Source organism: Acomys russatus, chromosome 19, assembly GCF_903995435.1.
Source record: "Acomys russatus chromosome 19, mAcoRus1.1, whole genome shotgun sequence".
Classification (NCBI taxonomy): domain Eukaryota; kingdom Metazoa; phylum Chordata; class Mammalia; order Rodentia; family Muridae; genus Acomys; species Acomys russatus.
In genome coordinates, this window is record NC_067155.1 from 62,850,072 (window position 1) to 62,869,721 (window position 19,650).

Here is a 19,650-nt window from a genome sequence, read left to right on the forward strand (position 1 = left end):
AGGAAGGGGGGAGGGGAGAGGAGAGGGAGAGAGAGAGAGACCGCCATGTTTTTCTTTCTGAGTCTGGGTTACGTCCCTCAGTCAGTAGTTCCCAGCTCCGTCCAGTGACCACCAAAGCTCACCGTTTCATCTTTTCTACACAGCCGAATAGTATCACACAGTGTATATGCCATATTTCCATTGTCCACTTGTTGGCAGGATGAAGTTAGGCTGTGTCCGTGTTCTAGCTATCGTGATGAGAGCAGCAATGAGCTTAGCCATTCTGACTGTGATAAGACGAAATCTCAGTGTTTGTGTTTGCATTTCCTTAGCTCCCAATCAGAGTCTGTGGGAGGTGGGCCCAGCGGCCATGCTGAGCTTTGCAGGGGAACCCATGCAGACTGGAGCTCAGCAGGCACAAGGCAGCTCCTGCTGCTGCTTTGGTGGAATTAAATTTTTAAAAAGGCCACCAAATATTTTTTTAAAAGATTTATTTATTTATGACATACACAGTGCTCTGCCTGCATGTACACCTGCACACCAGAAGAGGGCACCAGATCTCATGATAAATGACTATGAGCCACCATGTGGTTGCTGAGAGTTGAACTCAGGACCTCTGGAAGAACACATGGTGCTCTTAACCACTGAGCCATCTCTCCAGCCCCCCACCAAATATTTTTAATACAAAAGGTAGAAGAATCAGGACTTGTAAGACGGCTCAGGGGTAAAAGTGACTGCTGCCAAGTCCAACAACCTAAGGTTGATCTCTTGAGCTCACAAGGAACGAGAGAATAACAAGTTTTCCTCTGACCTACACAGACACACACAGAGACACACACATACGCACACACACATACGCACACACAGACACACACACAGACACACACCGACAGAAACAGATACACCCACACCCACACAGACAGAGACAGACATACACACAGAGACACACGCCCACACAGACAAACAGACATATACACAAAGACACACACAAACACACACACACAGACACATACAAACACACACAGAGGTACACACACAAACACATACAGAGACACACACAGGCACACATAGACAGACACAGACAGAAACACACACACACACACATACACAGACACAGACAGAAACAGAGAGAGCGTGGTAGGATGTGACTTGGTATAAGAGAAATGACCAGAATTCTGATCCCAGAACCTTGTGGAAACCAAGCGTGAATTTGTGCTTTTGTAAGCCCAGCGCTGCGGAGGTGGAGGCAGCGGCTGTGGAGCTCTGTATCGCCAGCAGCCATGCGTGAGAGCTCTGTTTCCTCTGAATCCTTGCCAACACTTGTTACTGTCTCTTACTTTGGCTTTAACCACCCCAGGGAGTACGAGGTCGTCTCCTTGTTCTCTGACTTGCTTTCTCTGATCTTAAGCCGGCCCCACCATAAGTCCTGTCTGCTCACTGTTACTGTGCCCGGCTGCTGAGGGCTGGCTGGTGTGCGGGGTGGACATGCGGTGCCGTCCCCGTGGGTCCACCCCTTCCCCAGGGGCCTGACAGGCCTGCCCTCCCCTCCGACAGATCTTGGACTCGGAGCTCTTCGAGCTGATGCATCAGAACGGGGACTACACCCACTTCTACTTCTGCTACCGCTGGTTCCTGCTGGACTTTAAACGAGGTACAGGCTCCGGCTGGGCCCTTGTCCCCACACTCTGCAGCGAGGCTGACAGGGACATGGAGGCTGAGCGGGTACCAGGGTGAAGGGCACCGGAGCAAGGACAGCAGAGGAGAGAGAACATTTGCTCAGGTCTGTGCATCTTGGCCCATGCCGTATTGCTAAGTGACTATGCACTAGGGTCCTGATGCAGGAGCCAGGGGACAGCTCTATCACTAAAGTCCTGCTGCACAACCAGGGAGATCAGAGTTCAGATCCCAGAACCCACCTGAAAGGCCAGGTGTGGGGGCCAGGTGTGGGCGCCGCCCGCCAAGCCTGATGACCTGAGCTTAATCCTTGGAACCGCTTGGTTAAAAGAGAGAGCAGACTCCCACAGGTCGCCCTCCGTGCTCCAGCCATGTGCTGTGGCGTGTGCCTCCCCGCCCCCTCCCCCCCCCCCCCGCTAACTTGTTTAATACCTTAAGAAATTTAAAAAGCCAGGTGCAGTTGTGTGTGCTTGTGATTCGGTGAAGGTTGACCACAAGAGCTCGCTGGCCGGAGAGCCCAGCCAAATCGGTGAAATCTGGGCTCAGATCCTGAAAATACTAACGTGGAGATCAGTAGAGGAGAGCACATCGGGCCTCCACAGACACTCACACACGTGTGCGCACGAACACACACAGATCCAAGCCAGGGTCCATTTGTCTCGGGGTGTCTCGACTCTCCCATCTGCCTGCCCCTCGGCTTGACATAGACCAGTAACCCCTGAGTTGTGGGGTCTTCAAGCACGTCCCACCCTGGACTTAGACGGGAAGGCACCTCTGAGTGCCTGCCATTGCGCATACCTGGGACGGGGCTAGGAACACCTCATCTGTGTTGCTGTATTAATCACCTGCCCCACAGTGGGCAGTGCCATTAAACACCTTGCCTGTGGTCTTTTACTGTGGCCAGCAGGCTTCACGCAAAGCCGAGGTACAGAGAGCTGGAGGGGCGATGGCACCAGACCCTGGCAGGTTAGTGAAGGGACTCAAAAACCAGCCGATTGGACTTGGTAGCCTTGCTTCTGGGACAGTGGTTCTCAACCTGTGGGTCGTGACCCCTCTGGGAGGGTGTGGCATGACCTTTTCACAGGGTTGCCCAAGATCATCTGAAAACACATTATTTTCACTGGTCTTAGGAACTGAAGCAACCTTAACGTTGGCACTGGTTTTGGCTTTTTATGCATATACTGTTGCAAAATGTAGCAACGCAGTTCACTGTTGTTATATTGAGATTGTCACTGGCGCTACACCATAGTCCAAGACAGATTTTCATTTATTTGTAATTAGAAATAAGTATTTCACAATACATAATTGCATATTTTTGTGATTAATCACTATGCTTTAATTATGTTCAGTTTCTAACAATGAATATACATCCTGCCTATCAGATGTTTACATTTAGACTGATGACAGTAGCAAGATTACAGTTAGGAAGTAGCAACAGAAATGACTTTATGGTTGGGGGGCATCATGTAGGCTCAATTTTCTTAACCAATATATTTTATTAACAACTTAGTGACCAAGCATATGTCACTTATAACCCCACTAACCAAAACAATAGGAAATGAGGATTAATGGACACAATAACAAAACTGTAAGGATATCAGTTCCAAGGAACGATTCTTCTGGCACAATCTGCAGAATTTCTTCTGCTGGAACCTAGAGTAACCAGAACCCAGAACCTCAGCAGAAGCCGGAGCCCCGAAGCCTTCCCTCGAGCAGTTCTCTCTAGGAGCGTCTCAAAGTGCAGCGATGAACAGCCAAAACTATCCCAAGTCTCCAAAAAGCCCCGCCTCCAGTTCTGGGCTCATTTATATATCTCCTCCCAGAGTCTGTTCACGGGATCTTTTCAGCTGGCAACAATTAATCTCCTGCACGAGGTGGTCGGTCTTCTAGTGGATTAACCTCACCTGTTCTCTCCCAAGACCGTTCCAATCCCGTACTTGGGATCCTAAAAACAGGTTTATCTCTCCTACGAGGAGCTGTAGTAAAGGGTCACAGTGGGAAGGTTGAGAACTGCTGCCTTAAAGGCTCTTCCATGACCTTTTAGGCTGAGGCAGCAGCCAGCTTGCTTATATACAGGCCACTGAAAGCCACCAGTGAAAGCTGCTGAAGAGAGAGGAAGGACAGCAGCAGAGGGCGGGGCAGGGACAGGCCCATGCCAATCAAACTGGCACGTGCTCAGATTCTTCACACAGGAACTGTAGACCCAGTCCACAGATGGGGAAAGCAGGCTTTGAGGCTCGGATGGCAGGGTCCGGATCCCCTGCCTCCCAGCCTGGATTCGGCCTGATCTAGGACGCCTAGGCAAGTGGGGTGCTTGCAGGGAGGACTAGGGAGGACAGGCCCTGCACTGTGTCCCGGACGAGCTCCTTTGCGCGTGCGTGTTGGTGTCCCGCAGAGCTGGTCTATGATGACGTCTTCTCCGTGTGGGAGACTATTTGGGCGGCCAAGCACGTGTCCTCTGCCCACTACGTGCTGTTCATCGCGCTGGCGCTGGTGGAGGTCTACCGGGACATCATCCTGGAGAACAAACATGGACTTCACTGACATCATCAAGTTCTTCAACGGTACGGAGCCTTGGGCGGTGGGGCGGGGGCGGGGCGGCGATCCCCAGGGGCGGGGCTCCTGATGCCAACAGCATGGCAGGCCCCAGACATCCCTCTGCCTCCACCCTGCTGCCTCCACAGCGTTCATCCCAGGTCCCGTGGGCACGCACATAACCCCCGCTTGCACAATAAGTGCCTTTATCCCCTGAACGTGCGCCCCCTTAGCGCTACGTCAGGGAACCTGGTGGGATCCCAACACAATCCAGCCGAGGCTCCAGGGACAGCACCTGGCTCTGCCATTCGCCAGCTGTGGCTAGTGGCAAGGCACCACCCTATCTCCAAACGTCATCGTCTTCTTTTTTTAAGATTTATTATTTATTTATTATCATGTATACAGTGCTCTGCCTGCATGTACACCTGCAGGCCAGAAGAGGGCACCAGATCTCATTATATATAAACGGTTGTGCGCCACCATGTGGTTTCTGGGAATTGAGCTCAGGACCTCTGGAGGAGCAGTCAGTGCCCTTAATTTCGGAGCCATCTCTCCAGCCCCCTCTGAACATCTTCTTTATTGTCTCTGAAGTATCAGGCCCCTCCCCACTGGAGGTCAGGGTTAGGGGAAGCGTGGCACAGGAATGCTCCTAGAGGGGCTAGGAAAAAGGTGCTTAGTGTCCGTTCCCAGCCGACCAGTGGGCGTGGCCTTGTCTAAATGGCATCACGTTCTGGGCCTCCGTTCTTCAGGGAAATAATACTGCAAACACCAGCTCCCTCGAGGGAAGTCCAGAGAATTAATGAAGGCCGTTCGCAGGTAGCTAGCTGTCCCCACGAGGGGCCCAGTAAATAGGAAGCAGTTGTTGCTGTCATCGCCATTTAAGCACTAATTAAATGCTAAAAACTAGTGCTGGGTTGCAGTTCTGTCATAGACTATTGGCAAGTACCGGGCCCTGGGCTTCACCGGAAAACGTAAAGACTAAAGAAGGTTCTAGAAAAAGAAGAAGACCTCTTGTGGCCTACCTTAGAAAGATTGCTAGATTTCTTTCTTTTTTTTTTTTTTAAAGATTTTATTTATTTATATGAATGCTCTATCTGTATGTACACCTGTACACCAGAGGAGGCCATTAGAGGGTATAGGTGGGTGTGAGCCACCATATGGTTGCTGGGAATTGAACTCAGGACCTCTGGAAGAGCAGCCAGTGTTCTTAACCGCTGAGCCATCTCTCCAGCCTGCTAGAGTTCTTTCAAGTCCACTTTTTTCTTTTGGGATGACTTTGGATTTTAGTCATCTGCTAACATTTTATATTTAGGACTGGGTTTTGTTTTTTGTTTTTTTTAATTTACTAGGAAGGCTATAAAGATGGTGCCAAGCAGTGGTGCCATTTCCTAGTTTCCTTGATTTCCGTTGCTGCATTCCATGTTTCCGGGATGTTTGACACCAAAATTAAAAAAAAAAAAAAATTCTGAGACAGGGTCTCTTTGTGTAGACCTGGCTGTCTTGGACTTGCTTTGTAGACCAGGCTGGCCTTGAACTCACAGCGATCCACCTGCCTCTGCCTCCCGAGTGCTGGGATTAAAAGCGTGTGCCACCACACCCTGCTCAAATCTAAGAAATTTAACATTGCCAGACTTTGTGGGTTTCACCTGCACCAGAAACCAACCAGGAAGCCACATGGGATGCAGTGCAGCCCTTAAAAACAAAACAGAACAAACAGAAAACCAAACACAAAACAGACAAAAGCGGTCCCTGACCAGAACTTGGGTGAGTCAGCTAGCAGGGTACCGTCACACCCATGTAAGCTGGGCGTGGCGGCGCACACCTGCAGTTCCCACCCTGGAAACAAAGGCAAGAAGACCACAAGTGTCTTATTTTCATCCATCCGTCATCAGTTATAGAAGGTTTTGTTGTTTCCCGTTTCCTGCCTGTTGTGACTAGAGCAGCAGTGAGCATGGCCGAGCAAGTGTGTGGAGTGGGACGTTGAGACCCTAGGCATCCACCAGGGAGCGATACAGCGGAGTCATAGCGTTGGTTCATTTTCAGGTTTTTGAGGATTTTCTACACTGGCTTCTTGAGTAGGTGGGCCCATTTGCAATCCCCACCAGTGGCGAATGAGCCCACAGCCCATCTCTTGCAGCGTTTGTTTTCTGTTGTTCCATTGACCTTGGCCGCTCTGATTGGGGTGAGGTGAAACTCTAAGCTGTCCTGATCTGCATGCCTCTAATTGCTAAGGAGGATGACTTTTTTTTTTTAGAGATTTCTTAGCTGTTTTTTCTTCTCCTTTTGAGAACTTTCTGTTCAGTTCTCTAGCGCATTTTTTTAAAAAGTTATTTATTATTATGTATACAGTGTTCTGCCTGCATGCATACCTGCAGATCAGAAGAGGGCATCAGATCTCACTATAGGTGGTTGTGAGCCACTATGTGGTTGCTTGAACTCAGGACCTCTGGAAGAGCAGTCAGTGCCCTTAACTGCTGAGCCATCTCTCCAGCCCCAACTAGCGCATTTTTTTAATAAAAAAATTGGGTGGTTTGTTTTCCTGAGTCTTTTTTGTTTGTTTGTCTGTTCATCTGTCTTTTGTATATTCTTGATGTTAATTCTCCGTCAGGTAGATTCCTGGCAAAGATTCCCTCCCACTCTGTCTTTCCTCCTCGTTCCATTCGCTTTTCAGTTCTGTGAGGCTCCACTTGTCAACTGTTGCCCTTGGTCCTTAAGCAAACGGATCCTATTCAGAAAGCCCTGTGGGGACTACCTATGTTTTCTTGTAGCAGTTTCAGTGTTCTGGGTTTCACACGCTGAGGTCTGTCTGTCTAAGGGTTTCTGTCGCTGCGATGAAACACCGTGCAGAGCAACCTGGGGTGGAAAGGGTTTATTCGGCTCAGGCTTCCACATCACTGTTCATCACTGAAGGAAGTCAGGACAGGAACCCAGGCAGGGCAGGAGCCTGGAGGCAGGAGCTGGTGCAGAGGCCATGGAGGCGGGCTGCTCACTGGCTTGCTCCCCGTGGCTTGCTCAGACTGCTTTCCTATAGACCCCAGGACCACCAGCCCAGGGATGGCCCCGCCCACAGTGCTAGATACTCCCCCATCAATCACTAATTAGGAAAATGCCCTACAGGCTTGCCCACAGCTTGATCTTATGGAGGCATTTTTTAAAAATTGAGGAAGATTAAGTTCAAGGCCAGCCCGGGCCAGGTGAGACCCTGCCCCAGGCCCCTGTTCGTTCATTCTGTCTTTTCCATGGATGTTTATTTTCTGTTGTTAGTGTCACAGAATCCAGCTGTATCTACTTTTTTTGTTGTTTGGTTTGGTTTGATTTTCCCAGACAGGGTTTCTCTGTTACCTTGGCTGTCCTAGGTTCGATTTGTAGACCAGGCTGGCCTCGAACTCACAGAGTTGCACCTGCCTCTGCCTCCCGAGTGCTGGGATCACAGGAGTGCACCACCACACCTGGCCCTACTTTTTCAAAAGTATCTGCACGTGACTCTAATATTTCAGGACTGCCTTGTGCACCCTGTGCGACTATCCTGTAGCTTACCAGCATCCTTGCTGTTGGACCTCAGCTTGTTTCCATATGCAAGTGTGATAGAGAGCCCTAAGCAGGCCACAGCTCAGCACAGTCCTCAGCCTCCCCAGCTTGCCAAGCCTCCTCAGGCCGGGGCACCCCTCCCTTTCTGCAGTGTGCACCCCACTCAGGCCAAAGTTCCCAGTGTGAAGGAGTGAGGGCCAAACGGCATGACGCCTTTGTCTTCACGACCCAGAGACTATCTCACAGACGCAGCTGGAAGGAAACCCCATTTTCCTTTGTCCCTCATGTCCTGTAGTCACCAGCTGTAGAACACACGCACACACGCGCGCACACACGAGCACACGCACACACGCGCACGCGCGCACCTTTCAGGCCGCACGCAGCTTTGCCTCTTGATGAGGTTACACACTACCGCCCTTATTTGCCACTTCCTGCTTTTTATCCCAGAAACCCCCCAAAACCCAGCTTTGTGGAGACTGGACACCACATGGAAGGATGTAGGACGTTGAACTCTCTGCGGCCAGCAGTGCGTGTGGAACTAACAGAGGCTGAGTGTTGCCGAGCCCCCCTCCAAATGACCGCAGAACCTACAATGCCCCAAGAGTTCACTAGGAGCCCTCAGCCACTGCTTTAGTACCTGTGTCTTAGCTTTTTTTATTTTTTTTTTCTCTTTATGAAATGGTTTTCTCCGTGAGACAAGTCCAGCTTTGAATTATCTTGCTATGTGCAGTGCTTTGAAGATCTTGATTTTTTTTTCTCCTCTCCTCCCCACTGTCCATGACTCTCTTTGTTCCCACAGAATGTTTTAAGAATCTGCTGCATGCCTGACACCACCTTTTATTTTTTTTAGGCAAAGTCTTGCTATGTAGTCCAGGTTGGCCTCCATCTCTCAATCTTCCTGCCTCAGTTTCCCCAGTGCTGGGTGACAGGTGTGCACTGACACGCCTGGCCTGACATGGGCTTTGTAAAGTATTTGAGGATACCTGCAAGGGAAGGGTGGAAGGACCAGCCTCCTCCTAGCTCCCTCGGAGCCAGCGTCACCTCTTTTTGTTTCCATGGCAATGTTGTGCAGTGGCTTCCTGTTACAATCCTCATTTTTTGCAGATGAGAAAGCTGAGGTCGGCAGGAGCCTGCCGCCTCCCAGACTCGCGCTGTGGTGGGAACGCCCTAGAGTTCACACCTGGAGCTGGAGGAGCCTCCCCTGGCTGACGTGCAAGGCCGCTCACAAGTATCTCTTCTCTTACAGAAATGGCCGAGCGGCACAACGCCAAGCAGATTCTCCAGCTAGCCCGGGGCCTGGTGCATAAGGTGCAGATCCTGATTGAGAACAAGTGAGGGCCAAAGCAGCCCGTCACCCCTGCTGCCACCCACCCCCATCCCTCCTGCAGCCCAGCGCGAGGCCCTGGCGTCTGTGTGGGGAGCCATGCTCTCAACCTTGGCCGTTGGGCCGGGGGGTAGAGAAGTGCCCATCTCAGCCTTACGTTTTCCTGTCTGACCAAAGATTGCTTGCCCAAGTCCAGGATTTCCTGCTTCTTGGGAGTTGGGGTTCTGAGTGGGTAGAGATGGCCTCTGGCCCTGTTGCTCTCTTCTTTCCTCTGTTCCTTCCTCAGTCAGTACAGGAGAGACTTCTGGGGTTTCCTGTGCAGCCAGCAGGGAAGGGCCTTTGGAGGTGTGTCAGAATGTCCCTGCCAGGCTGGCTTGGAGCAGGCTGCTCCCGTAGGCATCAGTCACATTCAAAGTCCCAGGATTTTGTGAGCATCATCTCTGCCTTCGAACCACCAGGCGTCTCTCCCACCATCTCCCAAGGTGACCCGAATGTCCCCTGCACAGTGGCTGTGCCGAGCCAGAGAATCGCTGGCTCCGTGGAGGGGCTACCAGTGTGTCCCTGTCCTATCTCTTTGTCACCTGAGGTCTGTTCCATGCCGCCCTCAGAAGCTTCACAGCCCTGCCCGAGTCCAAGATCGCACTCACTGTGTTCTCTGACTCCTTTTAGAACGGCGTCCTGTGAGTGCACTGGGGATCCATGAAGCATTTATAGGCAGGAGATAGGAGCTCCTGATGAGAGCCCAACCCTTACCACCCACCCTCGGCGAGACCTCCCAGCCATCACCTGAGGGTCTGCCCTGCTCAGCTAGGCTAGACTTTGTTCACTCAAGACAGAGGAGGGATGAGCCAGGGCTTGGCCCGTGGCAGGGTTGGTCTGTGTCCCAGGATAGACCCTCATAGGATGGTCCCCCTGACACCTTCCTACCCAGACCCGCTGATCCACACACACTGACCCCAAACAAGCATTTGTGCCTGATCATTGTCTCTTAGAGCATTCTGGGGTGCAGCAGAAATCAACAGTCATAGCGGAAGCTCGTCCCCAGGACCTGCGGCCTCCGGGGCAATCAAGGGATGACAAGTAGAATTTCATAAAGAATTTCCTAAATGGTTTGAAGCATCCGCAGGTGGTGTCTTCAGCCTTGAGCCCCACTCTACAAGTTTCTGGTGACCTCCCTCCCTCTGTCACACCCCCTGCGTCGGATCCTCTGCCCCCCCCCCCTCCACAGGGCAGGGTAGACAGAGCTGTTTCAGTCTCACTTGTGCCCAGGGCAGCAGGAACAGAGGTGACTGCTGATCACAGTCACCTGCGCCGAGCCACACCTTCCAGCCAGCTACCCCAGCTTCCCAAGATGGGATAAGAAAGGCCATGGTGAGATAAAAGCGTATTTTGCTGCCGCGGAGGGTGGTGTTTGAGCACAGCCAGCTCCAGAACTCCTGACTCTTATTTATTTTTGTAACTGACCAGTGTGGAATATAGCACAAGATTTCCCTCGTGCCTCCCGAGCGTGTGTGTTTGCTGTTTGTGGTTCTGCGTGCCTCGTATTTATTCCATTTACCAGCCGATGATGTCTGTGTGTGGTGTTTCCTCGTGTCCTGGAGTTGTGTGTGGGGCAGTTGCCCTCCTGCCCAAGGACTTCTCTTTTTAATGTTGCCAAGTGTCTTGTAAATGTTCACTGCTGAGGTGACTATTCAGAGCAAATATATATGAGTGGAAAAACCTAAGTGTGGGTCTAGTTATTTGATGTTTGCTTTTTGGTTCTTTTGGACAGGGTCTTACTGTGTAGCCCTGGCTGGCCTGAGACTTGCTATATAGACCAGATTGGCCTTGAACTCCACGCCAGGCGTGGTGGCGCATGCCTTTAATACTTGGGAGGCAGAGGCAGATGGGATCTCTGTGAGTTCGAGGCCAGCCTGGTCTACAAAGTGAGTCCAGGACAGCCAAGGCTACATAGAAAAACCCTGTCTCAAAAAACAAAACAAAATAAAAACAAAAACAAAAACAAAAACAAAGAAAGAAAGAAAGAAAGAAAGAACAGAAAAGAGAGAGAGATTCCTCCAACTCTGTCTCCTAAGTGCTGGGATCAAAGGTTTGTGCCACCACATTTAGCATTAGGGGAGGTAGCAGCTGGGAGGTGGGGGGTGGCTACCACATATACCCTGGTCTAGCCTTGGCCTTCATAATGAGCAGAGGCTGTCTGAGGCTGGCTTTGAACTCCTATTCCTAAGTGCTGTGGTGTGACTATAGGCACAGGAACACACTGTCTCGTCTTTTTGGCTTAGGGAAGAGTTTGGAGGGGCCCTCACTTCCCTTGTCAGAATGGTGAGAACAGTCACCTTCCCTGCCCCTCCTCTCCCCTCTTCCTTCCCCTCCCCTCCCAGGGGAGGTCCCAGTTGAAGGGGAATGGCCGCAGGAGGAAGTGCTGTCCACCTTGGCAGTCACACTCCCTCTAGCCATCTGTCCAGCCACAAAGAAGCCCTCGTCCATGCTGAGACCTCACCATCCAGCGTGTCTGGTTCGGTGCACTTACACTCCCCCCTATAGCCCTCACTCATTGCCTTTAAAAAAAAAAAAAAGATTTATTTATTTATTTATTACGTATACAGTGCTCTGCCTGCATGTACACCTGCAGGCCAGAAGACGGCATCGGATCACATTATAGATGGTTGCGAGCCACCATGTGGTTTCTGGGGATTGAACTCAGGACCTTTGGAAGAACAGCCAGTGTTCTAAGCCTCTGAGCCTCTGAGCCATCTCTCCAGCCCTCACACATTGCTTCGTATGTAAACCTAATAAACCTCTTGGCTCCCACAAGTGGCATCAACTTTAGTTGCCCTTGGTGGTGATGGGTAAACGTTGCTTAGTCCTCCTCCCCCAGGGTGAAATTTTTCATGACATTTGCTTATGACTGTGTGTCCTGGATAAGCTCATCTCTGATACATAGCTTTCACACATACTCAGCGGGGAGAGTAGATGCCCCCATGCATCTTCTGATGGATTGCCCTCCCCTCCCACTGCTGAGCTGTCCTGGCTGGGAACCCATCTTCCCCGAGTCGCTGCCAGCGCCCTCCATCTCCTTAGTGAGCCTCTGTAACTTAAGAGAGGCGGTGGCTCCTGGAGGCGGATTGTGCCCGGGTGAGCTCCTGGCACCTCTGCGGTGGGATGGAGCAGCACAGGAGGGTTGGGTCAGAAGCTGTAGCTCCCCCACACTCCCAAAGCCCCTATTTTCAATGTTAAAGCCTCGGAGCCCAGGATGGGTCCCCATTCTAGAGCAGCAGGATCTGCAGAAGTGCTAGGTGCCAGCCCTGGCTAAGTCAGCCCAGCAGAAGGCTGCTGGCCACCAGTCTGCCTAGCTCCAGGAGAGTCTCCTCTTTGAGGAGCTGCTTGGACCTCTGCCTGGCGTGTGTCTCCAGCCTTCGCGGCTACGGGGCTCCTGGCGTATGACTCACAGGGTCATGGATCCTGCCTTTTGGAGTCTGGGGAATTGGAGACCAGCTGCAATGGCCTCCCTGGTTTTGGCAGAGGAAGCAATCCAGGGAGTTTGAGCGTTCGGTGTTTAAGGCAGACTCTCTGGAAACGCCTTTGCTTCTTGTGCCAAAGCCACCTCTGGGATCCCTGGGACTGTTCAGAGAGAAATTTAAGAACCTCAGGGGTCCCTGTGAAGTGTAGACATACCCCACCACTAGAGAGTGACCTGAGGGTGGAGCTGGGATTCCCGCTTTTGTAGCAGAGTCTGTCTCCACAGAAATTCCCCCAATTGACTGAATCAAGGTCTCCTCTGATAACTCCCAGAATGCTCTTAGCTAGGGCCTGGGCATGGGAGGGGGGTTGGAGAGCTATGCCTCAGTTTCTTTTCCTGTTGCTGTAACAACAAAATGCCCTGGCAAAGCAAAGGGGACAGGGTGTATTCTGGTTCACAGTTCCAGAGCCCAGCCCATCGTGGTGGGGGTGAGGGAGCTGGTCACATTGTATCCCCAGTAAGGAAAAGAGAGCCAGGAGCGCCGGTGCTCAACCCCCTCTCTCCTTTTTACACAGTCCAGGATCCCAGCCCTGGCAGAGGGACTAGCCATATGGGCAGCTCTTCCCTCAGTTGAGACAAACGGGACAGTCCCTAACAGGCGCGTCCAGAAGCCCATCGTCCACGTCGTGCCTGGTCCTGTCCAATTGGCGACTGAGATTAGTGACCTGGGGGTGGGGTTTATCTTGGCTCACAGTTTTGAGGGTACAGAGTCCATCTTGGTAGAGGAGGCGTGGCAGCTGGTCACATCCTGTCTGTAGTTCGGAAGCAGAGGGGAATGCACGCTGGTGCTCAGCATACTTTTCACTGTCCAGCAGTTCATGACCCCAGACCACAGGACGGTGCGGCCCGTTCAGGTGGGTCTTAACGGGGCGCAGTGAACTTATTATGAAAAGTCTCTCACTGACGTGCGCATGTGCACATGGAGGAGGCTGTGTTCTGACGTGATGCCTAGTTCTCTGAGTTGACAATCAACATAAAACATCACAGACAACAGGAAGTCTAGAGATAGACAGACAGACATCAGAGCCACTTGGAAGGTCTCTGAGCTCTCAGAAACAGCAGGGTTTCCTCATCGCTGCTCTACTTACCTGGAGGGTGGGATGGCTCCACAGCCACACCCAGCAGGGAGCAGCCTGAGGTGCACAACAGACGGCTAAATAGCTCCTGGGAAATAAAGACGCTCAAGTTCCCTAGGAAAGGAAGGATTATAAGGAAAGGGAGCCCTGGTGGCGCCCACCTTTGGTCTCAGCACTCGGGAGGCAGAGTTTGAGGCCATCCTGGTGGAGAGAGAGAAAGAGAGAGGGAGGAAGGGAGGGAGGGAGGAGGGAGGCAGGAGAGTTCTAGGACAATCAGAGCTACATAGAGATGCTGTCTTTAAAAAAAGAAAAAGAAAGAAAGAAAAAGTGTTGGATTAGATAGCTTTTTCCAGCGTTGCTCTACGCACTTTCCATCCACTTACATATGGCAAGCCAAAGTCCTTCATAACACCCCCCACAAAGTAGGCATTATGCCAACCTCCACCCTACCAGAGAGGGAAAGTGATTTGCCTGAGGTCACACAGGGTGGAAGCAGATGAGGTGGGGTTTGAACCTGGGTATGTAGAGATTGTTGTTGTTTGCTTCTTGCTTTTCCTGGGTGATGCTCAGTTTCTTATTCTGGTACAAGAATGATCCCCTGAGTGACACTAGAGCAGGGGACGGCTGTCTTCTGGACTGTGGTCGTTTGAGGCCATCTGATGACAGGCAGGCTAGTCAGGACCACGTTGAGGATGGCAGTGGCATAGCCCCAGCTCAGCCAGCAGGCTCCGCTGTGGTACATGGAGGAGCCTTCACACACTTCTTTGGCAAATGGGGAAGCCAGAGTGGCTGGAAAAACCAGCAGACCTGCAAGAGTGGAGGCTACTGGGGGTAGCAGAAAAGGAAGTCAGTGTCTAAGTCAAGGGCTTCTGGGCTGATTTACCATACCAGGACTAAACCAGCATCCTCCACCGTTATCCATCCATCCATCCATCCATTCATCCACCCATCCACCCACCCACCCACCCACTCATCCACCCACCCACCCATCCATCCATCCACCTGTCCATCCACCCATCCATCCATCCACCCACCCATCCATCCATCCATCCATCCATCCACCCATCCACCCATCCACCCATCCACCCATCCATCCATCCATCCATCCATCCACCCACCCATCCATCCATCCATCCATCCATCCACCCATCCATCCATCCATCCATCCATCCACCCATCCATCCATCCATCCATCCATCCACCCATCCACCCATCCATCCATTCATCCATCCACCCATCCACCCATCCATCCACCCATCCACCCATCCACCCATCCACCCATCCACCCACCCATCCATCCATCCATCCATCCATCCACCCATCCACCCATCCATCCATCCATCCATCCATCCACCCACCCACCCATCCACTCATCCATCCACCCATCCATCCATCCATCCACTCATCCACCCATCAATCCATCCACCCATCCATCCATCCACTCATCTACCCATCAATCCATCCATCCATCCATCCATCCACCGACCTATCTATCCATCCATCCATCCACTGGAAAGACTGAAGCACACACACACACACACACACACACACACACACTCACAAACACAGACATACACAAACACACACACACAAAGACATACACAAATAAAGAGACACACACATACACACACACACACACTCATGCAGATACACACACACATATACACACTAACACACAGACATACACATACAAACAGACATACACATTCACACACACATACATGCACACACTCACACATACACACATATAACACACACATATACTCTCACACTGACACACAAACACACACCGCCCAAGCACCTGGGCCCCATCCTCAGCACCATGCACAGAAATAAACTGTTTTTCAGAGACTCCAGGCTGTGCCTTGCTAATGTTTAATTTAAAAGTGACCCCACGCTAGGAAAGAGCCCAGTAGAGTGGTTTTGTTTGTTTTGGGAAGTAGCCAGGGTTTCTTTGTGTAGCTCCGGTTGTCCTGGAGCTCACTCTGTAGAGAAGGCTGGCCTTGAGCTCATGAAGATCTGCCTGCCTCTGCCTCTGCCTCCTGAGTGCTGGGACGAAGGGCATGAGCTCAGTTTGTCACCATGTGCATCAGAGGAGAATTCTGGGGTGTCAGTTTGCAGATTCCTGGGTAGCTTTGACACTACATATCTAGGTGTATTCTTCCTATAGATTCTAAAGATCAAAATTCTATTAAAAATAAATTAAAAACAAAGGAAACTCTTAGGTACCAGGTGTGGTGGTGCACACCTTTAATCCCAGCACGTGAAAGGCAGAGGCAGGCGGATCTCTGTGAGTTCGAGGCCTATTATACAGAGAAACCCCTGTCTTTAAAAAACAAAACAAAACAAAACACCTCTTAGGCATGTGGTAAGGAATAAAATGAACAGACTATCTTGGGGGTTCCTCCTGCTGAGGAGAAATCAGCCTCCAGTCTAGAGCCTCGCGGAGAGGTGGGGAGAGAAGGAGCCCTGCTGACCCATGCAGACCCCTGCAGAGACGGGAGGGGACCGTGAGGTGAGTGTGGGATTACAGAATCCGAGTGAAGTGGGCAGGTGAGGCCAGGGCGGGGAGGGCTGAGGCAGGAGAGAGAGACTTGGGTTTCCCTCTGCCTGCCATGGGAAGCTCTTGGAAGGTGGATAAGCCAGCCAGCTGGCAGGATCTGATTTCACCTCAGCTGGACTTGTCTGCTGAGTGCAGGAGGGGGAGGGGGAAGGGAAGGGGAGGGGGAGGACGGGCCTGTGGGGAGGAGGATGAGTTAGATCAGATTCGCCATGGAAAGAGGGATCCTCCTCCCCTAACGCAGCAGGCAAAGCGAGAAGCAGACTTTGGCATCTTCTCAGCCCTTGGTTGGGCATCCTTGGGCAGTGCACAGCCTACCCAACTGTGCACGGTAGTGCTGCCAAGCATGGTCCAGAATGAATGCATGAAAGAGAAGCATCAGGGTACGCAGGACCAGGCCGGATAAGGTCAGGTGTGGGTGGGTTCAATATTGTGTGTCCCCTTGCTGCCACCCCTCCCCCAAGTCATGAGTTGCTAAGGACAGTGGTAGTTCACAATCCCGGAGGTTCACCTCTCAGATCTCAGCACTGTGTGCATGGGTCTACCTGCAGCTGCCTGCATCATGGGTGTTGGACCAAAACCATTCCTGGGGTACAACCTTCTGGGGCCCAGCGCCCAGGCTGAAAGTAGAAGAGCACTGATGGCTAGCAGAAACCAGCCTCCCAAGAGCATTGCTGCCGAGACCTTCGGGAGACAGGAGAAAGAGGTGAGGTGGGACACATGGCCGTCACTCTGCCCGTTGCCCAGCGAGTCCCTGTAATGTTCCCCATAGCTATGTGTTATTAGAAGCTTGTTTTCTCTATAAATAAACAGAGGTCCAGAGATTGCAAGCCCTTTGCCTCGAGATACACAGCCAATCACATAAGCTGACACAATCTAGGTCAATGAACTGCTACATTCTGCCACTATTAAGCACTTGCCAGGGTGACCGGGAAAACCCCCTAATCCCCTAATCTACAGTGCCACTGTTGTGATCAGTTTTGAAGGCTGTATAGTCTTCCTCCTAGGTGCTGGTCTAAGTACCTGCTCTTCATTCTCCCCGTTAATGTATCTCTACAAGGACTTGAATACCGTTGGTTAACCCCAGCAGTGCTTAGAGCAGAATCAGGTGGGGGTGTGTGGTTGTACACTGTGGAACCGCAGCAGATACGCCTGTCTACAAGGCAATGATTTCTTAGCAGGTGGCAAATATGGCGTCTTGAAGAAGGCGCCTTTCCCTGGTTTGCACAAAGTGTTTTGAGGGACTAAGCGCTGCCTTTAGATAAAAGTCACACCCTACCCGATGCAGACAGAGCCCCAAGCTCAGAGGTGTAGCTCAGAACTTTATGCAGAGGTTCCTTGGGCGTTCGTGAGAGTTGCTGGGTTTAAGACAGTGGGACAACAGAGGACCCTCAGAGCCCACCCCTGGGGAGCCAGCAACCCTGGAAGAGCTTGTTTCTCACCTTCCAGGCTAAGCCTGGCATGTCCTTCAGGGACCCAAAGGTCACACAGCTCTGGTTCCAGCGGTCACTTTGTGGCCAGGAGCAGTAGGTAAAGACGCCATAGGAGAAGGCAGAGCTCTGGAACCAGGCAGGGGATATGAGGCTGAGGCCAGCCATGCTGGTGAGGGAGAGTCCCAAGGCAGCCCTCACCCCAACCTCCATCAGGAATGTCGCTGACCTAGGGGTCAAGGCAAGGAGAGGTGAGGAGGGTGCAATGAGGTGACCCAGCACCAGGACCAATCATTCATTCATTCATTCATTCATTCATTTGTTCACTCAATCACTCATTCATGAACCCATGTCTTCCGTGATGGTTCATCTTAAGCGTCAGTTTCACAAGATCTAGAATCCACAGTCTCTGTCAGTGCGTGTGAGAGGTAATCTAGACTAGGGAAGCCCACCCTGAATGTAGGGCGCACAAAGCTGGGGTCCCAGGCTGAATAAAAATGAGAGAGGGCTACACAGCACCTTCCATCTCTCTCAGCTTCCTACTGCAAACGTAGAGGCCTGCCACTCCTGCCACCGTGGCCACTGCAGCCTCAAACTGTGAGATGGAACAACCCCTCCCCTCCTTCTTCAGGTTGTTTCCTGTCAGGTAGTTGACCACAACAAGAAAAATGACCCTTCCTTTGTCCAGAAGGACAGCCCTGTCCTGCAGGGCGGCAACCCCTTAAGCCGCATACTCCCAGGCTGGGCTTCTGGCCCCTGTCCCTCCCATTAGCTAACCCCTCCCCCCATGGAGTCCTTGGGGGCTTGTCCATCGTTCAGGGTGGTCTAGGATTTGGGGGTGTTTTGCCAGCTGGTGAAGGGGGCATTGATGGTTTTAGGGGTCTGTGGGTCCCGTCTGCTCCTGTCCCACAGGACAGCACTGTTTCCAGCCTGGCTCTTGTTGTATTGAGTGTCCCATCTCCTCCAGCCATCATGTAGGGCCTGACATTCCATGCTAGGGACTGTGGGGGAGCAACATAGGTGTTCAGTCTGCAGCAGGGCTCTCGTGAGAGGTGGGAGTGTGGACCCAGGGCCCTTGAGGTCCTGCTAGGTTTGGCCTTGTCTCAGGATGCTTTCTCTTGCTATAACGACGCAATATTGTGGACTGTCATTTATTTATTTATTATTATTATTATTATTATTATTATTATTATTATTATTATTATTATTATTATTATTGGTTTTTCAAGACAGGGTTTCTCTGTGTAGCCCTGGCTGTCCTGGACTCACTTCGTAGACCAGGCTGGCCTCAAACTCACAGAGATCCGCCTGCCTCTGCCTCCCGAGTGCTGGGATTAAAGCCGTGTGCCACCACAGCCCGGCCGGACTGAGCCATTTATAAAGACAAAAAGGTCATTTGGTTCATGGTGTTGGGTACCGGGAAGATCGAGCTCACTGTGTGGCGTCTGCTCCGTGTCTGGCAAGATGTCCAGTTTATCTCTCCCTCCTTCCTCTTCCTCTTCCTACTTGTTTATTGTTTCAGTGTGTGCATATGTGCATGTGCATGCATGTATATGTGTGTGCATGTGTGTATGTGTGTATGTGCATGCATGTACATGTATGTGTGTGTGCATGTATGTATGTGTGTGTGCATGCGCGTATGTGTGTGTGCATGCGCGTATATGTGTGTGCATGCGTGTATGTGTGTATGTGCGTGTATGTAATGTATGTATGTGTATGTGTAGGCATGTGTAAAGATGTGATTTCCCCAGGGGCATCATTCATTCACCTTGCTTTTTAAGTCGGGGTCTCTCACGGGGACCTGGAGCTTGTACATTAGGCTGATAGACCATCGAGCCCCAGGGTCCACCCACTTCTGCCTCCCCAGTGCTGGGATTACAAGCCTGCACTACACCTGACTTCTGTTTGCTTGTTTGAGACAGGAGCTGGCTGTCCTGGACCCCCTGTGCAAATCGGGCTGTCCTCAATTTAGTGACGACCCTGCCTCTGCCTCTGGAATTAAGGGCCAGCACCCACATTCAGCA

At 51.6% G+C, this 19,650-nt stretch overlaps 2 protein-coding genes across 2 annotated transcripts in view; one reads left to right on the forward strand and one right to left on the reverse strand.

Annotated features, from left to right (window-relative positions):
* The window catches only part of Sgsm1 (small G protein signaling modulator 1), a 47,239-nt gene extending 37,707 nt beyond the window's left edge, over positions 1-9,532 (forward strand). Inside the window, 4 exon segments of the mRNA XM_051161722.1 lie at positions 1,534-1,630; positions 4,049-4,179; positions 4,181-4,217; positions 8,963-9,532. Coding sequence (XP_051017679.1) covers positions 1,534-1,630; positions 4,049-4,179; positions 4,181-4,217; positions 8,963-9,051 — 354 coding nt within the window. The 3' untranslated portion in view covers positions 9,052-9,532.
* A 4,559-nt stretch (positions 9,533-14,091) lies between these two features.
* On the reverse strand, positions 14,092-17,871 carry Lhfpl7 (LHFPL tetraspan subfamily member 7). Its single transcript, XM_051162167.1, has 3 exons — positions 17,639-17,871; positions 16,742-16,880; positions 14,092-14,461 (listed from the first exon to the last, which is right to left on the reverse strand). The coding sequence occupies exons 1-3, from the start codon at positions 17,837-17,839 to the stop codon at positions 14,211-14,213; spliced, it is 591 nt and encodes a 196-aa protein (XP_051018124.1). The 5' UTR covers positions 17,840-17,871; the 3' UTR covers positions 14,092-14,210.
* Positions 17,872-19,650: the final 1,779 nt, after the last annotated feature.

Excerpts from the sequence above, each read along its gene's own strand:
- Lhfpl7 (XM_051162167.1), bottom strand. The coding sequence starts at position 17,839 with ATGGAGGTTGGGGTGAGGGCTGCCTTGGGACTCTCCCTCACCAGCATG. Across the intron at positions 16,881-17,638 it reads TGCCAGGCTTAGCCTGGAAG|GTCTCGGCAGCAATGCTCTT; the intron begins GTGAGAAACAAG and ends TGTCTCCCGAAG. Across the intron at positions 14,462-16,741 it reads CATGATGCAGGCAGCTGCAG|TAGCCTCCACTCTTGCAGGT; the intron begins GTAGACCCATGC and ends TGCTACCCCCAG.